This window comes from Thunnus thynnus, chromosome 4 (genome assembly GCF_963924715.1).
Source record: "Thunnus thynnus chromosome 4, fThuThy2.1, whole genome shotgun sequence".
Lineage (NCBI taxonomy): Eukaryota > Metazoa > Chordata > Actinopteri > Scombriformes > Scombridae > Thunnus > Thunnus thynnus.
Window position 1 is genome coordinate 28,357,130 of NC_089520.1, and position 25,122 is coordinate 28,382,251.

The 25,122-nt window shown below is 40.1% G+C and overlaps 4 protein-coding genes across 5 annotated transcripts in view; 2 read left to right on the forward strand and 2 right to left on the reverse strand.

Annotated features, from left to right (window-relative positions):
• Nucleotides 1-692: 692 nt before the first annotated feature.
• rpn1 (ribophorin I) lies at nucleotides 693-7,699 on the reverse strand. The gene is made up of 10 exons (XM_067588081.1): nucleotides 7,328-7,699; nucleotides 6,191-6,255; nucleotides 5,301-5,607; nucleotides 4,996-5,205; nucleotides 4,709-4,901; nucleotides 3,625-3,724; nucleotides 3,390-3,528; nucleotides 2,234-2,353; nucleotides 1,841-2,086; nucleotides 693-1,744 (listed from the first exon to the last, which is right to left on the reverse strand). The coding sequence occupies exons 1-10, from the start codon at nucleotides 7,565-7,567 to the stop codon at nucleotides 1,562-1,564; spliced, it is 1,803 nt and encodes a 600-aa protein (XP_067444182.1). The 5' UTR covers nucleotides 7,568-7,699; the 3' UTR covers nucleotides 693-1,561.
• Nucleotides 7,700-11,592: 3,893 nt separating this feature from the next.
• LOC137181951 (ras-related protein rab7) lies at nucleotides 11,593-18,001 on the forward strand. The gene is made up of 6 exons (XM_067588085.1): nucleotides 11,593-11,936; nucleotides 15,346-15,408; nucleotides 15,621-15,747; nucleotides 16,458-16,676; nucleotides 16,863-16,991; nucleotides 17,110-18,001. The coding sequence occupies exons 2-6, from the start codon at nucleotides 15,356-15,358 to the stop codon at nucleotides 17,203-17,205; spliced, it is 624 nt and encodes a 207-aa protein (XP_067444186.1). The 5' UTR covers nucleotides 11,593-11,936; nucleotides 15,346-15,355; the 3' UTR covers nucleotides 17,206-18,001.
• Nucleotides 18,002-18,755: 754 nt separating this feature from the next.
• hmces (5-hydroxymethylcytosine binding, ES cell specific) lies at nucleotides 18,756-23,823 on the reverse strand. The gene is made up of 7 exons (XM_067588084.1): nucleotides 23,665-23,823; nucleotides 23,282-23,500; nucleotides 20,334-20,477; nucleotides 20,027-20,239; nucleotides 19,531-19,685; nucleotides 19,253-19,445; nucleotides 18,756-19,137 (listed from the first exon to the last, which is right to left on the reverse strand). Exons 2-7 carry the CDS (start codon nucleotides 23,468-23,470, stop codon nucleotides 18,946-18,948), a joined length of 1,086 nt encoding a protein of 361 aa, XP_067444185.1. The 5' UTR covers nucleotides 23,471-23,500; nucleotides 23,665-23,823; the 3' UTR covers nucleotides 18,756-18,945.
• Nucleotides 23,824-24,408: 585 nt separating this feature from the next.
• Nucleotides 24,409-25,122, forward strand: part of LOC137181949 (tubulin monoglycylase TTLL3-like) — a 6,324-nt gene continuing 5,610 nt past the window's right edge. For both annotated transcript variants that reach the window (XM_067588082.1, XM_067588083.1), the window contains exon 1: nucleotides 24,409-24,563. The gene's annotated coding sequence lies outside the window, so the exon portion shown is untranslated. The remainder of the gene's footprint in view (nucleotides 24,564-25,122) is intronic.

Here is a 25,122-nt window from a genome sequence, read left to right on the forward strand (position 1 = left end):
ACAAACACACAAACAAAAATGCCATTGTGTGGCCTTTCACCAGCACCGAGCATCAGCGCTAACAGACATTGTCTTTGCTTTCCCCTGCTGTGTACTTTCAGAATGATTATTGTATGGCACATACAATATGTTAACATTATCATTGTGAGTGGAAGGGGGCCTGTTATTATGGAACAGGAAGTGACCTGCCAGGACCCCTGATGACCTCAGAGGGAAAGCAATGACCTCAGACTGACCCTATGTGTTTGTCCTGGGCTCCGGCTGTGATGGAGGCAGGTCGGCTGCTCTGCTCACTGGGGAGGAGAGGCTGATAGGTGGGGTAGCTCTGAAACAAGGAAGGCGACAATGTGCTGGAAATTCCCTCTGAAGTACCAGCTTTAAAAGGGTCACCAGTGGTTGTACAAATGTGGTTTATTTTTATTTTGAGATGATAAGATGATAGACTTTCATTTTTATCTACTAGATTATTCAATTGCTTTTGTCTAGGTCAAGATGCAGCAATACTGTTAAGGACTAAATAGACTGCAGGAAACTGGTGGTTCTTGACACAAGTGCGCCCTCCTTTGATGAACCAAGGTTATTGCTTCCAGATGTAATTTTCCCCAAACGGACTAATCAAAAACCAGAAATAAAAACATCTTCATGAACCTGCTATGTGTTTACTACTTTAGTTTACAACTGATAGATGAGGCTGTTTCTCAAAATTTTTATTTTATTTAGTTTCTCAAAATTTTATTTCAAATTCGACAGCTTTCCATTTCATTGCCCATTTCACAAACATTTGTGTCCCATTTCCCATGTCTTTTCTCGCATACAACCTAATCTCATGTATTCACTAATCTCATGGTCAAAACAAAACCACTTACAAAACACCTAAATCATACAAAATGTAGAAAATATTGAGGTACAGTCAGAACAAAAAAAAAAAAGACTACACATTGGATTTGGGATGACACAATCAGCGCTTCGAATTTGTTCAAATATAAACGTCAGTCAGGGGCGAGTAGAAAAAACTTGCAAGTGCAAAAGAGAGAAGATTAGAAAAGACTAAACAACCACCGTCATACTCAGCTGGACAGCTGGAAATTATTCAATATTGGAACACGGCATATGTGAGTAAAGACATGAGACCGAAAACACTTGGGCCATTCAACTATTCATTTGAAAACAAATCCCTTAACCTTATAAACTCAGAGTGAAAAAAAAAAAAACAATCCAGATTTGAACATGAAAATGCAGTATCATGTCTGAGCAAATGTGACAAAGTTTAAGCTCAACAAACTCAAAAACAGACAAACAAAAATGCTGTGATGTAGCTGCTGTAGAGCTGAACATGCAGTGACCTCAAGTTTATCACAAGGCACAAAGGCACAAGTGTTTGGATAAACCCATCACTACCGCTAGATGAGATGTTGATAGTCCACTTCTGGGTACAAGGATGGTAAAAAAAATGTGTAAGCATTTGTGTCACATTTATTTGAATTCTCATACATACAAACAGTCGGTTGTATGTCTATGTTGTAAGAGTGGTGTTAACATATGCTTGTGTGGCAGGAGTTGTTTAGAGGGCATCCAGCAGACTGTCGATACGGCTGACGAGGTCCTGTCTCTTGCCGGCCAGAGTCTTGTCGCTCTCGATGTAAGCCTCCTTCTTGACCTTGCCGGCCACCAGCCGCTCCGCCTCCTGGCAGGAGCGACACACCAGCTCCTTCACCTGGCCATCCAGCTTCTGCACCTCCCCGACCTGAAAACAGAGCGAGGAGTGAACCTCACTGCTCATAAACCTCAAGTTTATTTTACCATTTCAATCTGTGCTCTCAAACACACAGGCGTCACTCACCTTATCGGCCAAGTCGGAGCCCTCAGCTTTGAGGCGGGCCTGCAGTGAGCTGATCTCATTCGTCAGAGTGCGGTGGTCGGCCTCCAGAGTCTTCCGGCCGCTGTTGAGCGCCCCGGTGTCGCGGGATTGCTTGTAGCGGTTGACCACCTCGTCCATGTGTCGGTACAGACCCAAACGCTTGTTGACCAGAGTCAGCACCTGCTCTGTGATGGAGGCCACCTTCATACGCACCTCGGCCGCAGGGTCCTGAAGAGAAACAGAAGTAAAAACTGATTTAAAAATGATTCAAAATGCATGCATGTCAAGTGATTATAGGAACTGTAAAAGGTGAGCATAAAGATAAATTAACATAAACTAAACTGCCTTTTAAGAAATACATAAGTGTTGACTTACCTTTGTGATGGCAAAGTCCAGGCGGACATAGATGATGACAGTGAAGAAGAGGATGTAAAAAGCTCCTACAACCAAGAGAGGCTCCTGCAGCATCAGGATCTTATTGAAGTTATAATGAACCTGGTAATCAAAAGAGGACGTTTATTCATTTGGGTTTGAATTCATTGTCACAACTCATATCAGAAGCTGTCCACATCTCTCCTACCAACTTATGCTTCTTAAATGTTAAATGACCGCAAGAAATGTCTTTTTTCCTCTAAATTGAAACATGAACTTTGACATAAAAACATTACTTTGGGGGAGTAAAAACTCTCATTTCTAGTGCTGAAACAGTTTGTTCTTCCATCAGTTAGTTGATGGACTAAAAATAATTCAGTGACTGCTTTGATAATTAATGAATCGAGTCATTTATCAAGTAAAATACTAGAAATGTGACAACCAACAACCAACTTCTTGTATCATACTGTAATTGAACAGCTCTTTTTCTCTGACTGTTGATCAAGTAAAGTAAGATATTAACTAGATCCTACAAACAAAAACATACTGATGATGTTACTGTTTATAAAAGGCAGGTTTATTAATTGATCTACAAAACTTTGCTCAACAAAACCCAGAACCCCCTAAAATCTGCAACAAGGACTGCTGTAAAAAGACCAGTTCCAGGTTTTACTTGACAAAAGTATCCAGATAACTCTGTAAACTGGCTTCTTTGAACAGTCTGTCCTGACAATGGCTCCATAGAAAGGCCAAAGGGTGTAAAATCAAACAGGGTCATCCTGGTGGGAACACAAAGAGCTGGGGACATTGTATGGGACATCTGGTGTGCAAGGTTGGCATTTTGGCCTGAAGGTGGTTCAAGAGGAATGCTGGTGAATTAAAATTGTCAAAATGATTTAATTCACCAGCTGTACTGCCCAATGAGTTTTATGCATATAAGCACCTTAAAAATACCCAATGAAAACGACAATATTTTTACACATTTGTGGAAGCTAAAAAGCCTGCTCGGAGCTCTGTCAATTATCTATGTTCAATAGATCTGGACATGTTGTAAATGTTATGTTGGTCAAGGGAGTCTTTGCTAATCTACTGGTTATTTTTGCTAATCTCTTTTAAACTCTAACTGGCCAAAATTCCTGCTCTTTTCTACTGTTCTTACCACAACATCCTGAATGTGCTGCTCCACCAAGTTGTTCTTGGTGGCGACCAGCACTGGTCGGCCAAAGGTATCCAGGTACGTATAGTGCAGCTGGTTTGGCATGCGATCAATTTTGTAAGGTGTATCCACGTGGATGTTTCTGATAGGACACGACAGGGGAAATTGGGAGAAATTAGCACAAAGTACTACAAAAACCTCAACTCCACCTCACATAGATTTTGCGACAAACACCGACCTGGCCCCCTCGGGCAGGATGATCTTCACAGTCATGGAGTCAATGACTTGGTCGTCATACACGTGGTCAACAAGTCTCATCTTCAGTGCATATTGGTCACCTATAAGATAGAATGACGCAACACATTAGTAACACACCGCAGAATACAGTGATTAAGAGGGCTGTGCCTCAATAGGAAGCCTTGGTTGCCCTGCTGGATTGTCCGGTGAGCGAGAGTGGTTTTGTGTCTGACTTCTCCCTCTTAACCCATCTCATTTTAGAGTAGAGTGGCCCTTTAAGGAATCAGCTGTCACTTTAAAGGGAAGACTTGTATTGACAGAATGACATGCAAACTAAAGTTTGAGGGTGAGCCCAAAGAAAAGAAATGCAGCCATCAACCCCGGCTAGTTTCACTCGACAGTTCAGAGCTTGGGAGACTTCATGCTCTATTTTCATTACTTCAAGGGCAAATCATTACAGCTCACATTGTTCCATCATTTTGATGAATGCATGCCTTCGTTTTTAATATTTTCTCCCTAATTTTGTTCATATGTGTGAACAGTTTTTACATATGCCCACAAATCATGACAATGTGCCTGTTCAACTTAGCTCCTTCAGGTGGTTTCAGACTGATATTATCCACTGAGCATAATTAGTTACTAACCAATTTGTTGAGAATAATTAGCAAGACAACTTGTGGATTAAAGATATCTTACCCAGTGAGGTTTGCAATTTAAGTATAATAGATAGATTTGTCTCACAGTGTAACTTCAGGTAAAACCTATCATTAAGTTAATTAAACACTACACAGTGCGGAGAGGAATTACAGTATGAACCCTTAGGTTATGTAGAGCTTCTGAAATCCTGTGTATGTGGAACTCCATGCATATGAATATCCATCATGTGTTTCCCTTTAATTCATACACTGACATAGCTACCACACTTACATTGTCCACTGGATGCACCAAGGGACATTTTCATGCTTTGACTAAATTTCCTGATATATAAGCCTGCACTAAGACTAATTTTAATACTTCTTTCCATTCTAAGTATTAAATATTTCTCTTATGATTTGGTTAGTTAGGGTTTTCAGCAATCAACCCACCCAGGGTGTAGAGGTACTCGTAGCTGGGCAGATTGTAGCCAATGATATAGTGGGTCTTCCAGCCTCCAAACAGGGGGAAACGAGGTCTGACCTCCACCTCCACTGAGTCATCAAGGACCTGCAGATGGGAGGTGGAGATGTTCCCAATCTCATCCCTGTAGTAGACATCCTGAGCCGAGGCAGGAAGGATAGTCTGTTGAGGAGAAAGGATAGAATCATCATCATCATCATCATCACCCAGAGAGTGAAAAACAGTCAGACAATGATTTGTGTTTAAAGCAACACACCTTAAAAGACTTGACGGATGAGATGCCGCTGTCTGACTGACGCTGGTAATCGTAACGTGAAAAAGGCCCCTTCAGGACGGCACCTGTGTGCCTCAGGTCAACGGTCTCTTCCACAGCGATGTTGCCCCAGTGAGAGACCTCGATTGTGCGAGTGATGCTACTGATGGTGAGGAAGGGTGTGTTGTTTTCATAATGGATCTTCATTGTATCCTGAACGTTAGGGAACATACACAACACAAACATTTGTAACAACTTTTTTTGCAGCTTCATCATCCGAAGATTGTGAAACCTTGTCAGAGATTTACCTCGCTGAACGGAGCGATGTCACGGAAGGGTCCATACTCGATGATCTCATCAATCTTGCTGGGGTTGCCCAGCTTGGTGTAGCTCTCCACTGTCTTGGAGGCGAGGCGGACACGTGTGGTCTGACTGCGGGTGGGGTAAGGGGAGTACAGGTAGTGGTTCCCCTGAAATACCACCAGCTGGCGCTCAGCCTGGGTGATTTGTGAGGGGAAAGGCTTCAGGACATGGCTGAACGTCGTCTCCACCTTTGCTTTCAGCTGAGCACCTGCTGCCAGACTGGAGGTCAGCTGCACTTTGTAAAACTCCCCACTGCAAGGGAACAGATGATAAGAAACATTTGCATAATGGTGTTAAATGCTGCTCCTGTAAAATGTCAGCTTCTCCAGATCTACAAAATGCAATCTTGTAATTTTAGGAACTCTTAAAAAGAACATTGTGCATGGAAAATGCTGCCACAATGACTGGTATATTCATTAATAAGTAATTTGTCATCTAGTAAGTTAGCAAATATGGTTTCATAAACAAATCCATCTGTTGTCATATTAAAATCACTGGACTTATAAAAATGAGTCTGACAGGAAGTTGTGTTTGATTGCTGGAGCAAGGAAATGTTTCTCTTACTGTCATAAGGGAGAGTCCTGTGTTTCCTAGACTATAGGCATCAGGAAAAGGAGCATTTAAGCACCTATCCTTGGTATTTAGACAAATTTAAGCTCTTAACAGGAATGTCACTCAGACACTTCTGATTTAGTTCATTCAGTTAACGCCCACCTTATTGAAAAATGTTGATTCAAATGCACTTATAATGCTGCCTGCATGTTTACATGAGTTGAGTTATTTGTGCAGGCTTGAGAATCTGGTTAGATGACAAAGTAAGGGTCTGATCTTGTACCTTTGGCCCGGCATTGTTGTCTGCTGGATGTCAAGTGTGCCATCATCCTCTTCATCACCCTTCACCTGCGAAAACATGGTTACTGGTTGAGCTTAATCTGTTTATGAAATGAATGCACTTCAGAATCAGATTTATTCTAGTCTACTCCAAGTAGCAAGTACAAGGAATTCAATGTGGTCCAGATGTCAACAGAAAAAGCAATAAACACAAACATTAAACAATAAACATAAACACAAACATAACAATGTAATAAAGGGACAATAATTTATGTTTCTATGTAGTGGGGGTGGACTATGTTAATATAAGTATGAATGTAGATATAATTATAAATTTGAGTGTAAATACAATGTGTATTTACTGTATATGTATGTACAGTTAACTTAAAAAGTCTATATACATCCACACAATGCAGGACAGACAAACAGTATGCAAAATATGAGTTAGAATGAGATATGGAGGTGAAGTGAAATTGGTATGTTTACAGGCTTTCACTGTCCTTGTTAAAATAACTTACAGACAAAATACAGGACAAGTGAGAGATTTATACCATGGAAAGTACAGCAGTCCCTTTCAGTGAGCGTGTGCAGCTTATTATTTTGTGTAAAAAACAAGGCACTGCAGTATTATCATTCATTGTGGAGAGGGGAGGCGGGCCTGTGCGCAGTCACACACGGAAGTCAGCCGCTCAGCGCATACGTGTCGTTCAGCCACTGACAGAGCGTGCACCGCTGCGGAAGTTAACATCATCCTTTAGCAATTCAAAATGAATTTATCCATGCTAGGGTGAGATCTTCGGAGCAATGCTGCTCAAAGCAAATCAAGTGACGTGAATTGCTTGCACCGAGCAGTATAACGTTACATTTTGAAATAGTAGCAGTGTGAACTTGCAGGAACACACTGAATCACGCCACATAGAGCTAGTAGCTGTGTTTTCATGCATTCAATGAACAAACTGTAACATGGTGTGGTAGCATGCTGGTAAAGCTGTGCACCATTGCGTCTCTCACTTTTACGCAGAAAGACGCAAAACATGAGAGCAGCGGGTGTTTTGCGCAGCCAGGATACGTGTCCCTTCCTGTGAAGTAAGCTAACAAGCTACAGCTAGCTAAAGCTAGCTATCACTGATGTTTGACTCACCGAGGCTCCGATGTACGCCAGGTGCGGGGCCAGGCCAGGCTCAACCGCCAGTATGAAGCTATTCACGGCAGCACGTCCCTGGTTGGACAGCACGATCTCCGCGGTGATTTTGGCCAGATGAGTGCTCAGGTCCACCGTCCTCTTCACGTCCTCGATCACCAGACCGTCCGCTGAAGCCTCCGAGCACACAGCGGCCAGGAGCAGCAGGCAAGCGCCGACAAGTGGCGACCACCGAGACATAGTTACAGAAAAGAAAGAGCTGAAATACCCAGGTAAAGAGCGGAAAGTTTGGGGAGGAAAATGTAGAGCAGCGAAGAAAGGCCGCCGCGCCGCTCTACATCAGAAAAGGATGACGCTTCATTCAGTCCGACGCGATGACGTCACGACGCGCTCTTCACAACGTGCCCTGCGTTGGAAGCGACTGTGACAACTCAATGGACCAAGTCACAGATAGTCTATGAGGAAAACAAGCCCTTTTTAAAAAAAATTATTTTGATTGGTATGAGGATTATTTTGCAAACAAGCACTTGTATTTATTTTTTATTTAATTACTTATTTTTAAAATGAACGAGCGCATTTTTATTGAAAAGGATTAACTTACAATTTATTAAAAAAAAAAAAATTGAAAATTATTCATTTACAAACATCAAGGCATAGGTAACCATAACAACAATAAGCACCTCTTAACATACAAGGTACATCAGCCAAGAAACAATGACTTACATTATATAAAATAATAATATAATACTGTAAATAATAATAGAACATAAATACATTTTAAAAACAAAATAATAATAATAACTGCACTCTTCCATAGTTGCTCTAGAGGTCATGAAATACTTTTAGTTCTTCATCGCTCTGAGGAGAGACTTTGCATGTTTTCTTTTCATTAGTCTTAAAGCATGGAGATGATTGTCCATAAGGTCCCTTTTAAAAACAGAAACATGATGCATGGATGAAAAAAATTCTCCAGGAGTATCAGGTTGTTCAGTATCGAGTCACTTCATGTTAATACCAAACACAATATTTTCTCTTGTGAGAGGAGCAAGTAGCTGGATTTTGGTTCACAGCCAGTCCTGCAAATCCTCATACATACAATGAAAAAACAGGTGATCTGTAGTTTCAATTTCAGTAGCACAAAACCTGCAGTTATTGTGATTATCATCAAGTCTCAGTCTTAGCAATCCATTGGATAGATAAATATTATTGAATATTAATGACACAATTGTTATAAGATAACCTGTTTTACGTTTGTGTGTTTGGCCTTGTTGGACTGTCTGTCCATGAAGTGACTGTGGTAATGACCTGTACTGGCCTGCTGATGGCACCTGTGTCAGTCTCTGTAAATACAGTTTTGTGTGGTGTTGTTGTTGTGGCTGTATTAATTATAATGTAAACATTATAATTGTCTAAGCATGCAGATATTTGAATGGGTTTTAGAATCAGTTGATAATGCACTAAAGGCTTTTTAACCATAACTACTTTAGAAAGTCACTCGTGGTCATATGTCAATATGTGAAAACCAAAGCTCACAATCAATTAGTCTGTCAGTCAATCAGGGTACAGCCCATGGATACAAGGTTTTTTTTTATGGTTGCAGTCAGGGACACTGATCACACATATCAGCTGTCCTCAGCTAAACATTGATGACGATGGCCTCTCCCCATCGCCTATTTTTGGATCATTTACAAGAGCTACAAAGCAGGAAGTTAGTTATTAGGTGGCTGATTTACATTTTATGTGCAGCAAAATGGAAATCAGATTACCTGAGATGTAGCTGACTTTCATGCGTGAATGAATCGTGACAAAAAACCTTCAGTATTGCAATACAATTCAGCAGGGCCGGCCCTGACTATGTTGGTTCCCTAGGTGAGATTTAAATTCGAGCCCAAAAAAGTGCAACAAAAGTTCCTCCAGTCCAAGAACTCACACTAAAATGAAGTGTAACAATGATGATACCTCCAGCCCAGACAAATCCTCCCAGTTCTCTGGACAAAAGGCAAGTCAAGTGGGGGTCAAGGTGCCATTCAATGAGTGTTTGGTGGCTGACCAACCAGTAAGGCTTTGAAAATCAAACCAGATAAAACCCATGCGACTGCGTACTTCCTAAAGCTGTACAGAAGCAAGCATACCCGTTGGTAACTCACTTGGTGCCCCCTCCCTTATTTGGTGCCCTAGGCGACCGCCTATGTGGTCTATGCCATGGGCCGGCCCTGCAATTCAGGGAAAGTAATGGGGCAAAATTGAATAGACGATGTAATTATGGATTATTTTATTTTTTTTAAAGTCTGTCAAATGCCTTAAATGTAAAAGGTGATTCAGTTCCACAGAAACCATCATAAGCAGGCACGAAAGACAACAGCATCAAATTGCCTACACAGAATAAAAACAATGATGTGTCAGTTAAATGGAAAGAGCAAAATTAAAGTCATCATCAAATACCCAGATGGTATAGTAAACTGGCCAAGAGGCTGATACAGCTGCTGGAGCCAGGTCAAGCAGCCAGTCACTGTCTGCCACCTGGAAAGGAGCTGGGATTTAGTGAGTGTCAACACTGTTATCTAAGACTATTACGCTGCATGTGAAGCATGTACTTTAATACTTAGCTGGCTTCAAAGTTTTCAAAATACTTCAGTTGTGCATTTATTATTTGTTTCTTTTGTATTTACTATTATTTGTGATATCTTCTGATCATTTGATTTTAGCTTTGGATTTCTAAATTGTGGAAGATATTGCAATTAATTATTAGGGTGAGTTAAAGGTGTGGGCGTGTTAGTGAAGTGATAATTCAGCAGCACTCATAAGCTGGATGGACAATGTATTGTATCTGTTTATATAGGCCTATATCATCTGTTTAGTAGATCATAACAGCCTTCCTTGACTTTCCATAATCCATTACCAATGAAAGAGAAAATATAATCATATACACATTAAAATGCTTTCATTGAATTTATATTATAATTTGTGACCTCTCAGCTCATGTTTTTTTATTTGTCTTTTTTTTGTTTGTTTGTTTTTTTCCCCATCACTTTATTTATAGAATGCGTCACAATATGTGGGATATTAATACAATAACAGAAAACAATTAAGCATCACATAATGAAATAAAGACAACATAAAGGACATGACTTCACTTTCAATTTGTTGATAGAGTCAACATGGTAAGAGGACAAAGGGTAAAAGTAATAATAATGAATAAATGGATAATACTAACTGTATGTGCACATTTATTGTTTATAAGTTGGATAGACTCAAAATACTTTCTAAATTCAATTATGAGGGGCGAGACCTCGAGAACTTGGATTTACGGATGTGAAATTTTCCCAGTAAAATTAATAAAGTGACAGTCTGTTGAACTTTCTGGTTTTTGTTTTCATAGTATAATATTACATCTTTGGCCTCCAGCTTAACTGAATGGTTGGTTTGAGTGTCAAAATAATCTTCATTTCTTTTCCAGAATCCTGATGTTTACTGACATTCATAAAATAGATGTTTAGTTGTGTCTTCATTTTTTAACAAAAATCACATTTATCGATATCCACAAATCTTGAGACAAATTTGTATGTGGGAGTTCCACACAAATTTCAAATGAAGAAGCACCTCAACCCCACCAAATTTATGCTGGTGCTGGTGGCCTTGAAACTCTTAACTAGTCGAAGGAGGAGGACCGCACACAGACTTGTTCGTTTCTTTATTTAAACAACATTGTGCTGAGTCAAAGCCCAATGTTTCCACTTGCACCTTCATCAGGGACTAAACAGGAATACTGGGTTGAAAACCACTTTTTATACATTTCCAAACATCAGAAGGCATCCTATTTCCACATAAATTTCCCATGTGGAGTAATTGTAACTGTAAATAATCATTTCTTACATGTTTATTCATACATTTGTGACTTTTAATATTTATTCAATTAACAAAGAAGGTAGGTTCCAATTCCTGTAACTCTTGCCTCTCAGAATGGCATTTCATCAGCTGAAGGATTCCACTATAGGATTAGTATTTATTATCATTTGATAGTCTTTATCAGTGGCTAGAAAGGTTTTTTGTTATGAGAAATTCCTTATACCTGAAAATTAAAGCTTTATAATTTTTGTAAGTCAACAAACAAAATGATATTCATGTCATTCCAATGTTGGAAATATAGTGGTTTATTGTTTCTAGTCATGCACTCATTGTTCCATAACAGTTTTGTGGGGGGTGAAACTGTGACCTCCTCAGGTCCAGAGGAACAAGGCGTATCCAGCGCGTGACGTCAGCGCTCACCGACACAGCTTGTTTTGGAGGAAGTGGACAGAGCTAGGCTAGCTGCTAGCGTCAACGGCAACAAGACGAAACAAGACCATTGTACCAAATCGCCCCTGTTACACGAAGGGAGACACACGTCGGCAGTGGCAGTTTTGATTTTGATAAGTAGAGTTAGCTGCGAGGCTAGCTATCAGAGAGTATTTAGCTGTCGACTTGCTAAAACGTGTTGTTTTGTTAACGGTAGACATTTAAAGGAGCTGTTAGCCTGTCAGCTAGCCTGCGCGTTAGCTAACGCTTAAAACCCGAGGCAGAGGAAAAAGTCCACAAAGACATTTTTTATTACCGCAGGATCACCGCCCAGGTTGGTTTGTGTTGACTTTAGTTGTTGGTTACACTTATGATATGTGTTAAAGATGTAGCTGTCGTCAAGTAAGTTTCACATTTGTCTATAAAACCTTGCTTAGCTAAACTAAACGTTAGCTTAAATTAAGAAGTGTCACTGATATGGTAATTGTTAGTGGACACGGTATCCAAAAACGCCTGGCGTTAATTATCTTGACAAGATTATCTATTGAACATTTCTGTACTATTTATAAGATATGTGTAATCGTTGTCGTGCTTTTGCTTGTCTGTCTAGCTCACATTTTGATCTGCAAATGTACGTTAATGTTTATTCTGTCTTGCTAACCCTTTGCAAGTGTGCTTGATGTCTTAATAGTCGTTGGGTAAAATGTTGACACGGGGACACTGTGTATAGTTTATAAAGTGGGATTATTTACAACCAGATAGACTAATAGATTTAAGAATTACACCTTTTATGTGTGTGGAATCCAACCGAAGTATTTGCTGTGCTAATCACGCTTGCCAAGTCATGGTTCCGTTAGTCCTGTGTTTTAAAACCATGTGATCAGTCCCTGACACAGTGTCATGGGGTGCAGATTATGAGAGCCGCACCGATAGCTTTGCTACTCTTGCCTCATAATAGTACAAATATAGATTCAAACCGTAGCTTCTTGCTGCCGTAAGAAGATATTACATTCAACTTTAAGTGATATGCGGATGAAACAATTAACTATTTGTGTCGATAATGCTCCAAGATCTAACGAATAGAGTGGGGATTTAACGCTCATCGGTAATAGAGTTTGGACTTTGGTCTTTACAGCTGTCTTAGGTGGTTTATTATTACAAAGCGCACCCGGCCAAAGTCAGAAGTGCTTAGTGATGTTTTGAGCGGGCGCAAATTAGAGAATGTGAGGTCTTTAATTGGTTTTAGTACAAAATTAAGCTGCCTCCGATTATCTAGACCATCCATTAGCAGATATATAGAAACGTGGTAGCAATTCACCAATTACATAGAGATGGCTGACAAATTAAAGGAAAAACCAGAATAAATGAGTGGAGAAACATAATCAATGCAGATGCTTCCACACAGGTGCACTGCATGGTACAATTAAGCAATTAACATTGAGTCGTGCTCTGTGGCATGTATAAAAATGCTGAGCAGGCCTAGTTTATTCTGATTATGTATCAAGATGGCAAGAGTAAAAGATCTAAGTGACTTTGAAAGAGAGTTGATTGTTGGGGCACTGATTGCAGGAGCTTCAGTCATAAAGACTGGTTAGTGTTTCAATAGGAACAGTGACTAAAGTGACATCTGCATTTAGATTTATAGGAAAGACATCAGTAAATTGGTTCTGAAATTATGTTCGACTGCACATTTGATGACCATGATGCTTGTGCATTAGTGTGATATGTAAAGAAAAACAAGAGCAACTCTTCCTCAGGTGACTGGGAATGTCAATGCAGGACGTGACTGTCGGCAAGAACAGTCCGCCGACAATTACATAGAGAAGGATATTATAGTAGGGTGGCAGCGCATAAACCCCTCATTACTAAGATGAATGCACATTTGAGAGTTCAGTGGTGCAAAAACCAAAGGTCCTGGTCTACAGAGATGTGGAAAAAGTGATATGGTCAGATGAGTCATCTTTCACCATATTCTCAACAAGTGGGCGAGTGCATGTGTGGCGTACACCAAGAGAACTTTGCTGGCATGGTTTGGGTCCACTTGTCCCCTTAGAGGGAAGGGTCACTGCAAATCAATACAAAGTTGTTCTGAGTCATCACTTTTATCCTATGATGAAACATTTCTATCCTGATGGCAGTGGTCTCTTCCAGGATGACAATGCCCCAATTCACAGGGCACAAGGGGTCACTGAATGGTTTGATGAGTGTGAAAATGATGTGAATCATACGCTATGGCCTTCACAGTCACCAGACCTCAACCCAACTGAACACCTTTTGGGAGATTTAGGACCGACGTGTAAAACAGCGCTCTCCACCACCATCATCAAAACACCAAATCAGGGCTTGGTGATATGGACAAAATCAAATATCAGGATATTTTTGACCAAATACCTTGATATCAATATTGCAACAATATTGTAGGGATGATATTGGTGCTTTCACAAAATATTTACATGAGATTTTTGATAAATAATCATCAGTAATGTGGATATAATGACTAAGTGTGTAAAGGCATATAATAAAACAGCTAGAACAGTCTTCACTTCACTGTAATTCAGCCTTTAAAACCAGGAAAAGACAACAGTTTTGCCATATTACAATATCCAAAATCTAAGATGATATCTAGTCTCATATCACAATATTGATATAATATCGATGTATTGCCCAGCCCTCCAGTAGAGCTCAGAGACTTGCAGAATCACCGCCAAGATGCAGTGAATCTGTTCTTGCAGCACATGGTGGCCCAACACCTTACTGAGACACTTTATATTGTTTTTTCCTTCAATTTGTCACCTGTCTGTATGTATGACTTTAGATGAAAACGGTGGAAGAGTTGTGGGGATGATATACAGTAAGAGATATTTAACAGGGATCTTGGAATTATAAGGACAAAGTAAATGGGAGGAAAGAGATATTACATTTGAAGAAGAATAACAAATGAAAATAGTTGGGGCTTTTTCCCAAATGTTTTCTTTGCTTTTTGTTTGTTTTGTTTTATAAATTCTAGTTTGTGTGTGTAGATGATGATTTCAAGGCAACAACTGCCAGTTTGGAAGGAAAAATTCAGATCTCAGAGGGGAAGTCATCATAATGCACTGCTGTACTGTTTAGGCACATAATGATTAACACACACAGTGGCTGCATTCAGTATGTTTTGTAGTAACTGGCTGTGTTTTCCTTTTTTTTTGTTATCAATTTATTATAATGTTGAGCTTTATCGAACTTGGGAATGAAACAATGTCGTTTTGTTTCACTGAATAGTTTGTCTGAAGCATAAATATCCCAAAATCATTGCTAGTTTACAGTATTCCAAGAACAATCAGCTGCGGTGACAAAAATAGCAGATGTCATCTCAGCTGAACAACCACAGAACCGCATTGTTCAACATGTTTTGAACAAAGTGGCAAGGGAATTGTTTGTTTCCCGAATTGTATTTTACAGCCTCATTTTGTACAATGTGAAGCACATTTCTATTACTGCATTTGTCTTTGTTTGTGCAGTTAAGGTAACTCAAGTATAGCACGAACCCTCACTTGGTTTAATTCCTAGAACTGGTTCATTTCTTTGAAGTGTATTTAAAGACGCACACATAGCCGATCATCTTTCACTGAAACCTGTTGGCCCATATCAAAAGAGTCATCTCTAGGTCAAGACTGTATTCATCTTTTTTGGGCAATTCCAGCGTTGGTCTGCTTCTGTTAGGAGTTTTCTTCTCCGTCTGATGTATGTTATTGTCTTTACAGCTGTGGCACAATGACGTCAAGGAAGAAAGTACTACTTAAAGTCATCATCCTCGGAGACTCTGGGTGAGTGATGTTGAGACCTTAAAGCTAAAAGGGTTCATTAAGGTAGGGTTAATCTGCTCCGATCAGTACACCTCTAACACACAGACATACTTACACAGCAAGCGAGGAACCTTTTTATGTTTCACCAATCAAGTAATAATGGTGACTTTCTCTGTTTCACTTGTTTCTGCCCTTCATATGTTCTGTATGTGTTGTGTTTTTTTGTTTTCTAGAGTTGGGAAGACCTCATTGATGAACCAGTATGTGAATAAGAAGTTCAGTAACCAGTACAAAGCCACAATAGGTGCTGATTTCTTGACGAAAGAAGTCATGGTGGATGACAGACTTGTCACAATGCAGGTATTGAGGAAGTAACTTTCACAAGAATTCCACACAGACGTATTTCTCATTGAAACCCAATTATCATATCTAAAACAATCACAGGGAATAAAAGAAAAGAGTAATGTTTATGTTGTACCACTGTGAAAATGCATTATATTGTACTTTTCTGTAAAAACGGTTTATTAAAACACATTATTAAAAAGATGATTAATAACTTTCTCCCAAATATTATAAATTCAGCAAGGAAAACAAATCTTTTATGCTTTTTCTTTAGATGTGTATTTTCATATCCAAAGACATTTTGCCATCACAGTCCCATTTAACCTGAACTGAAAATTCCACTTTGGAGATCAGTTATGTGAATTTGTTTTTCCTTTTCTGTTGTGGAACACTAGAGGCTGTAGAGGTTAGCAAGTCTGTCTGTAATTGGATTTACATGCACACTTACTGTATGTATGTACTGTATCTTGATAATGTGAACACTTTGGGTTATCTCAGTCAAGTTGACGTCAAAATTGGACTTGACATGAAGTCTTTTGAATATTACTGTGGCTTACATACAGGTTTTTCACATTTTGATGACTAACAATGTTGGATTAAAGAAGTTTTTGGTGCATAAGGGACATGATTGTCATTAATGGAGAAATTTGAATTATGTGAACAATGTTAACACGTCAAACCTACCTAATCTACCTAAATGCATATTTCCTCTCCATTCTGTATTGCAGATCTGGGACACAGCAGGTCAGGAGAGGTTCCAGTCTTTAGGTGTTGCATTCTACCGCGGAGCAGACTGCTGCGTCCTGGTGTTTGACGTGACAGCACCCAACACCTTCAAGACTCTAGACAGCTGGAGGGACGAGTTCTTGATCCAGGCCAGCCCTCGAGACCCGGAGAATTTCCCCTTTGTGGTGCTGGGCAACAAGATCGACCTGGAGAACAGACAGGTGGGTCCAAGTAATCAGATTTGCGTGTACCAGGGGTGGGTTTTTTGAGAGATTGTTGTCTGTAAGAAGTAATGATACTCTTCAGACTTTAAATTAATGGAACCATTTTAAAAATAGCTTGTGTGAAACAGTCATTCTTGTTTATCTGATGTTTGTTAGTGTGACATCGGTTCCTTTGTGTTTCAGGTAACAACCAAGCGAGCACAGGCTTGGTGTCAGAGCAAGAACAACATCCCATATTTCGAAACCAGCGCCAAGGAGGCAATCAATGTGGAGCAGGCCTTCCAGACTATTGCACGCAACGCTCTTAAACAGGTAACAGCAATAGAGACTGGTGAATACTTTTAATCAGCCTCCTGTTTTACATGTGTTTCTGTGAAAGCTGTTAGATGTGGAGTGAGGCTCAACCTCACTTATTGTTTTCTGTTTTTAGGAGACCGAAGTGGAGTTGTACAATGAGTTCCCTGAGCCAATAAAGCTGGACAGGAACGAGCGAGCCAAGCCGTCAGCGGAGACCTGCAGCTGCTGAGGACTCTGAAGATCTTCGGGGGCTCGTCATTGCCCTCATCACCCTGTCTTGCCTTGTCTATATATCCCCTTTCCCATGGCCCACTGTGTTAATCCCTAATGCCCAACATACAAGCAGCATCCCACTCATAGAGTATACTACTACACACAGACATGCTGCACCCACCTCCTTATGTATACAAAACACACATTTTCTATAAAATAAGTCTCCTAGCCCAAAGAACACCTTAAGGAAACATTATGGCATTTACTTGTATGATGCTTACTACTTCCCAGTGTTTCCCATCCTATTCTTTCATGGTGGCGGTGGTTTGGGCTGATCTCATTTTTGGTTTCATGTATATCACTGCTTTCACACCCAGTTTTGGTTCTCACTGCTTTCATTTGGGATACTTAAAGTGGTAAATCAAAGCATAATCTCTATACATGTTTGTGTTTATGAGTAAAGTTAGACAAACTTTTTTTTTTTAAATCAAAGTTTCTTTAGCAGTGGTGGTTTTCTTACTTTCACGGCCCGCCACTGCTGCATGAATAGAGGAAACACTGCTCCCCTCATTTTACTCATTTGTGTTGTGGCTTAAATTAGTTTTACACTCAAAAACACTTGTCACCATGGTTTCACTTTACCTCATGCAACCTTAAAGAAAAATAAACTGATACTTGTTGGGGATTGGGAACTGATGTCCTGAAGGATCAGAATGTGTGAAGGTGCATGTGTGGATCACATTAAGATGCTGCCGGCTGATTCTCGTTAATTGGTGTCGAATAGAAAATACAGTTAAATGACAAGACCATCATTTAAGTGTGTACAGGTTGTTTTTTTTCTTTTCTGCACTTTGCTGTCATCTACAATAACTGAAGACTTGCTCAGACATCTCATTTTAGAGCCACAATAAATGCATTTGTAGCTCAGGTTGAGGACGTAGTAGAATCTAAACTCAGCTGCTTGATGTAAGCGCTGTCCCTAATTCGCTATTCGCTGTTCCTCTATTGGGGAAATGAAGGTTCGTCTTGTAATCAACTATTCTTGGTACATCTGACGTGGGAATGAACCAAATCAAGTCAGCATGTCATTCTACCCGACAGTCCTGGAGAGGAGAGAGATTTTTCTCAAGTATAAATATCATTCATAACTAAGTACTATTAGCTAGTACATTTCTTCTTTTTACTGTCAACTATTGCAAGACTTTGTATATTTGCAAACCTCTCAATCATTTTGTGGGGAAGGCGAAAGTTGTGTTGTAAATCTCCATATCTGACTGCCAGTTGCTCGTGTTGGCAAACAATTTAAGTGCTTGACATTTCTTTTTAACCGATCAGATCTTTAACTGTCTGTTCGTATTATGTTAAAACTTTGAAATGCATTATAGATTACAAGATAGCTTACATACTGTAACTTTGAAAGAAGAAAAAAAAATGTGGGGAGGGAGTATTGGCATTCATCATTATTATATTATTAATATGATAAATGCATAGCATCTACATTGTTTCAAAATGTCTTTGCGTTTCAAGTAATAAGGGTAATAAAAATCTTGAATAAAGCACACTGTGTTTATTTCTGACATTTATTGTGTAAATCTTTATTAAGCAGTATCAATATAGCGCATTTATCACATTTAAAGTATTTGACTTTTAATAGAAGAAACAATCTTTTTCTAAAAACCTGTCAAAACAGTAAAGTAGAATAAACGAGACCTAAATGGTCTTTTCAATACTGTAGTTTTCAGTCCAGTTAATCTCTTCAGCTGGTTTTTGGTTTCTTGTTGGGTCCCTGCAGCCAGTGCTGAAGCTGTCCTGCAGACTTTCGCTTAGTCTTTGCTTTGCTTTCACCCTCTTTCTGCCTCTGAAGTGTATCTGAGTCCTTCCTCTTTGAAGGGGAACCAGTCATCAGCCAGTTGATCATCTTCTTACTGCTGGCTGTGGACTTGGGCTCCTAGGGGTCAAGGGCCAGATTGATCAGCTCAAACCTCTCTAAATGCCAGAGAACTGACATCACATAGCTAAAACTTTCAACCACAGTGAGTAAAATGCCACATTAAATCTTGTACCTTTTTGCCGTTAGGATCCACTGGCTGAAGGCACTCAGGAGAGTTGTTGCGCGAGTTACTCACAAGCGATGAAACGGGGTGAAAAGTCAAAATGTTTTTTGACTGGAGCAGTTTCAAGGCATCTAAGGATTTCACCTGCCCAAAATCAAGCCATCTTCTCACTTCTTCCTCTCCATCCAAGATCGCTGGCATCCTAAAACACATTCAGACAATAATTTAGAATTTCATACAGACCCAAATTTAATAAAGGAGTGTTTTTCCACATCAACTAATGTTACCTGTGATGGATGCTTTGCAGGTTTGGAGAAGCATCCACAGTGATGATGCTGTAGCTGTAAAGGGGTTCTCCATCGACTGGAGATGTCCAGCAGTCAAACACTCCGGCCATAGTCAGCAACCTCCATCCAGTCCACTCACCTGGGGCTTCCCCTTCCTCAAAGACACACAGCAACAAGCATGCCCTAATGTTTAAATTATAAAAATCTGCAGAATTAATGAAAATACATGCCAAAGATGTTGTTGGTTTATGACTTATGGAATCCTCAGCCTGGCACTAACATCAAAACTCAAGCATGTGTTTGTGTGTTGCGTTACATTTTGAATTCTACAGAAACACCTGGTGGACACATGCACATTTTTGGCCTTGGCCCCTCTTCCACACAGGAAATTTTCAGCCATGGTAATTTCCGCCAAAGTTGCATTCTCTCAAGATTTGTTTTGGATGAAAGCAAATGTTCATGGTGCTTATATTACTATAGAAAACCCACTACTTACCTTTGTCAGGGCAGGGGAGGCCTCCTCTGGAGGGTACGCCGTCCCAGAATTCTCATTATTGAGGGTTGAGGTCACGGGGTCATCCTGATCCCCTTTTTTCCCCTGAGTCTGAGGGAAGTAGATGAAGAAGGGCTGCTTGCCTTTCTCCTGCTTCATCCATTCGTAAAAGCCGTCAGCCAGGATGACACAGCGCTGTCCTTTTATCATGGGGTCCTTGGGGGAGAAAAAGTGATCAGAGACAACACGTAAAATATACTGATAGAAATTAAGTAGCTTGCCACTCAGCAGTGTCTCAAAGTGTACGCACCTTGTAAGATTTCTTCTCCAGTATATTCTCACTGCGGCAGTTGCTGGTGCTGTAATGCATCTTGCTCGGGTCGTTCTCCTTGAACCAGGAAGGTACCAGGCCCCAACGCATCACAGCCAATACACACTCATCCGCAGGAGCATTCTGAACACACATAAAAGGCAGAGACCGAATAACATTAACACCTGCAATATACACCGATCAGCCACAACATTAAAAGCTAATATTGTGTAGGTCCCCCTTGTGCTGCCAAAACAGCTCTGTGACCAGTTGGACTCCACAAGACCTCTGAAGGTGTCCTCTGGTATCTGGCACCAAGACCTTAGCAGCAGATCCTTTAAATCCTGTAAGTTGTGAGGTGGGGCCTCCCTGGGTCAGAGTTGTTTTTCCAGCACACCCCGCAGATGCTCGATCTGGGGAATTTGGAGGACAAGGCAACACCTTGATCTCTTTGTCATGTTCCTCAAACGATTCCTGAACAATTATTGCAGTGTGTCAGGGTGCTTTATCCTGCTGAAAGAGGCAACTGGCCATCAGGGAATACTGTTGCCATGAAGGGGTGTACTTGGTCTGTAACAATGTTTAGGTAGGTGGATCCAAGTTGTCCCAATAGAACATTGCTCAGAACATCACACTGCCTCTGCCAGTTTGCCTTCTTCCCATAGTGCATCCTGGGGCCTTTCAGAAAGCAGCTTTAGCAAACTCTGAGTCTAACCCTGAACTCTGAGTTGATGAACCCTGAGATAGGAAACTCAGAGTTTTCAGTTTCAGAACAGCTAATCAGTCAGTTCAATCAACTCTGAATATGTTCACTCTGAGTTAAGCTTGTGCGTGATGAATGAAAAAAGCCATCATTAATGGAGCTCCGATACTACGAATCACTATGGCAACAGGTAAATAAAAGGCAGAGCCTCCATTTTAATCCAGTGGATTTAGAGATATTAATGCATGTGTATGTGGACGGTGCACATTTATCTTTTTAAAAAAAGAGCTTATGTCAGAGCGGGAAAAGTGTCAATAAGTTAACACAATAAAGTTTTATTCAGTGTCGTCCATTAATTCATCATTTACCAGACTTACATTTCCTTGATGATGATAAAGTGGAATCTGACTGTGTATCAGGCTGCAGCTACATCACATTTTAAATATATTTGTTCAGCTTTAATCTGACGGACAAAACACAGGAGGCAGCGACTGAAGATGAAAAATATAGTTAAAGATTTAAAACATAAATAGATCAAAGACACAGAGACATGACTGTAAGCTCACAGTTTGATCCAGTAATAATGTATTTGGTGATTTGTACTTGAAAAGGCGTTGAGGTAAAAATACAGAATATTTTAAATTTTTAGACATCTATTTGTATCTCAGCTCAACAGTGTTCAGTGACTTTATTTCGACTACTTCAACAAATTTAGTAAATTTAAACATTGTCACTGAAATGCTGTTCAAACACATTAAGATTATGCTCCCTATTTAAAAATCACACTTTCAAACTACATTCTGCAGATGCACCACAATACTGCTCACTCAGCATATTCACATATAATCTCCAATATAAAAGGAATTATGTTCCATCAGTGCGACCAATCACATCATGATTGATGGAGATAATTATTCATTGATCCCACATGCCTAAGGCTTCATACCGATTGTTTAAATTTAAATTGAGATTACACATTATGTGCAATAAAGATTTCAGTGCAGGAGCTGCTCTAACAAACTGACAGCTGTCTTGTGTGCACAGTCACAGTGTTATAACAGAAGGACGTGCAGAGGTTTTATTCTAAGCTAAAGGTGAATTCACGCTGTGTAATATTTGAATGTTAGAGCAAAAACTGCTGTTCAAAGAAATGATGCACATAAAAGCAGTAACCTTTGAAAGTGCTTGAGTAACTAAAGTAATACCCAACCAGGATTTAGATTCTGACAGATAGTGAACCTCCACTAATGAATGCACTTTGATACGGACTGAATGACTGAGGAAATGAAACAGCATGTCTGGCTCTGAGACAGAGAGAAACTTGAGGTTTGTTGAAGAAAACGTGCCAGTTAGCAGGTGAGCTTCACAGTGTCAGTTACTGCGGTAACTGACCCAAAGTTTAATTTAGCTCTCTTTCTGAAACTGAGAACCGAGAGTTTCCCTCATCTAAGTGTGAACGAACTCAGGGCTTTCACTGAACCGGCTTTCTGAAACAGGCCCCTGGTTTCATCTCTTCCCCACATAAACGATGCACATGCACCCCGCTGTCCATATAAAGTAAAAGAAAGTGCATTTCATCAGACCAGGCCACCTCCTTCCATTTCTCCATGGTCCAGTGCTGATGCTCACATGCACATTGTAGGTGCTTTCGGCAGCGGTAAAGGGTCAGCTTTGGCACTCTGACCGGTCTGTGGCTATGCAGCCCCATACTCAGCAAGCTGCAATGTCCTTCCTTGGACCACTTTTGCTAGGTAGTTGTTGTTGGCCGTGGTTTTACTGTTGTGACTCATCAGTGTATAATGCTATCCAGTACAACAGTAATACAATACATATTACCCTCTTGAAGCATGTAATGTTGTTCCATACTGTGAAGTTCATCATAAAAGTGTTGAGTCAAGTCTGTGGTTAATTTCTGTAGCTCTCAGATTGTGGTGTTGTAGCACTGAATAGTATATTATGTATCCATATGGAAGCTTGCATACAATAAATTAACAATAAAACTAACATTATTTTTCACTTTTATTATCTTAATTACCTGACGAAATGTATCATGGTGCTTTTATCATTAGATATTTCAGAGTATCTATTAATTAACTTATCTACGATAATTCTTTTCAGATGTGTCTCTGATGTTATAGCATGATGAGTACTTATTACTTCACATAACGTGGATCTATGTGATGTCCTTCACTTTACGCAGTTATTTCATAGAGATCTAACTGACACACGGAGAGAGACAGCTCACCTTATCAAAATGTCTCTGTGACAGCAGGACAGGACTCATGGACTGGGGGCTCTTGTTGTAAGAGGGTCGGTATTTGTCCGCATCTCCATCCCTCCAGCGGGGCTGTTTCCGCTGCCCACCTCGGTCTCTGTAGCAGCAGGCTCGGCTCACCTCGTCAGGAGCCAGAGTACACGCAGTCCTTCCACACATTTTACTGGTGAACCTAAACTTTTCTGCCACCTGAGACAGAGGGTCAACAAATTGTAGCAGGTGGAAGATAAGTGAAGAAACACTGTGCAGAACTCTGCAGTATTAGCTAGTGTTAGCTTAACATTAACTTCAGTAAACAAAACATTTATCTTTCACTGGCTGTAAAGGCACAGTTTAGAAACAGAGCGGCTTACCTGTTTTCGAGTGTTATATCGTGAAGTTTCAATCGTGTGTGTGTTCACGTTATGTTGTGGTGTGTATGAGTGTGGGTGTATTAACGTTATGATGTGGTGTGTATGAGTGTGGGTGTGTTCGCGGGGATTTGTCCGGACAGAGCATAGGGCCAGAGGCTGAGCGCGACTGCGCATGACAACCGTGATGTCAGAGCAGTCAGCCTGAACAGGCGCCAATTTTTTTCCTAGATTTTTTTTCCTAGAATGGCGAAGTCATATCCAGCCTTACCCTGTCTCTGATTGGCTAGTACTCGTTGCCTTCGTTGTTTGGTGTTCGTTGTTTGGGTTGGTTAGGTTTAGGCATGAGGAGTGAGATTGGTTAGGGTTAGAGTAATAAATTAGAGTAAGCCAATCAAAGGCAGAATAGGGTGGGTCATGACTTCGCCATCCTAGGAAAAATATTTTAAAAACAAATTAAAAGAACATAATAAAAAAATACTCCATGCGGTCGAAATTATTCCGAGGTGAAATAAATATCCACATCGTTCACACCAGTAAAAGTGTCAATTTACAATGAAAATACAGAATACATTTCAAAAACGGGTTTCAACAGCAACTTGACAAAAGTAAAAAGGAAAATAAACGCCTATTAGTTTGGCGTGGATGTTGAAAACATCAGCTACTTACCATTTGTGTTTATTTATTTATTTATTTTATTTTATTTTTTACCATTTGTAGTTTTTTTTCCATTTGTAGTTTTTTGTTTGTTTTTACTGTTTGTAGTTTTTTTTTAATTATTTGTAGTTCGTTGTAGTGGTTGCCTTAGCGACAATAAACAGGTCGAGTGGGGCGCACCGTGCGTTCCCTCGGTGAAACTCAACCGGCACCGAAGTTAATACACCTGTGGACCTCAGCAGCAGGTAAGAAGAAAAATCACAAAACCGTGATGTCAAAGCTTTGCTTAAAATTGGTTAGACTCTCTGTAACATCTAATATCCCAGTAGAGAAGTTAACACTGATTGCTGGTGTTACTTTGCCAGTTAAGAGAAAAAGAGTCGTGGCAGTGAGGCTGTGGTTTGTTTTGCAGAGTCAGCATGCTAGTTTAAAAAATGAATTGTAACCTGTGGTGAATTTAAAGAAAATATCATATAATTTTATTTTTGTGTGCTGCGCAGAAGCTGATGTGATGGAAAATAAATAGTAAGATTTTGGTGAGCATATCTGTTGCTTGGATATGTATCCAGTTCTGGGCTTCTGTTCAACAGGTAACTGAAGGAAATCAGACTGAGTATCACACCCTGTCTCTGTGCAAACTTGACAGGTGTAGCCAAGCTGTCTCATGCACCGCAATCTGACCCACTTTATAGTCCACTGCACTTGGAGAGCGACTGATCTACAAGACCATTAGCCAGAGATGCATGAAACCAGCAGTTGTCAACAGCGTATCTGTGCACGTTGTTTGTGTAACATTTGCGCACA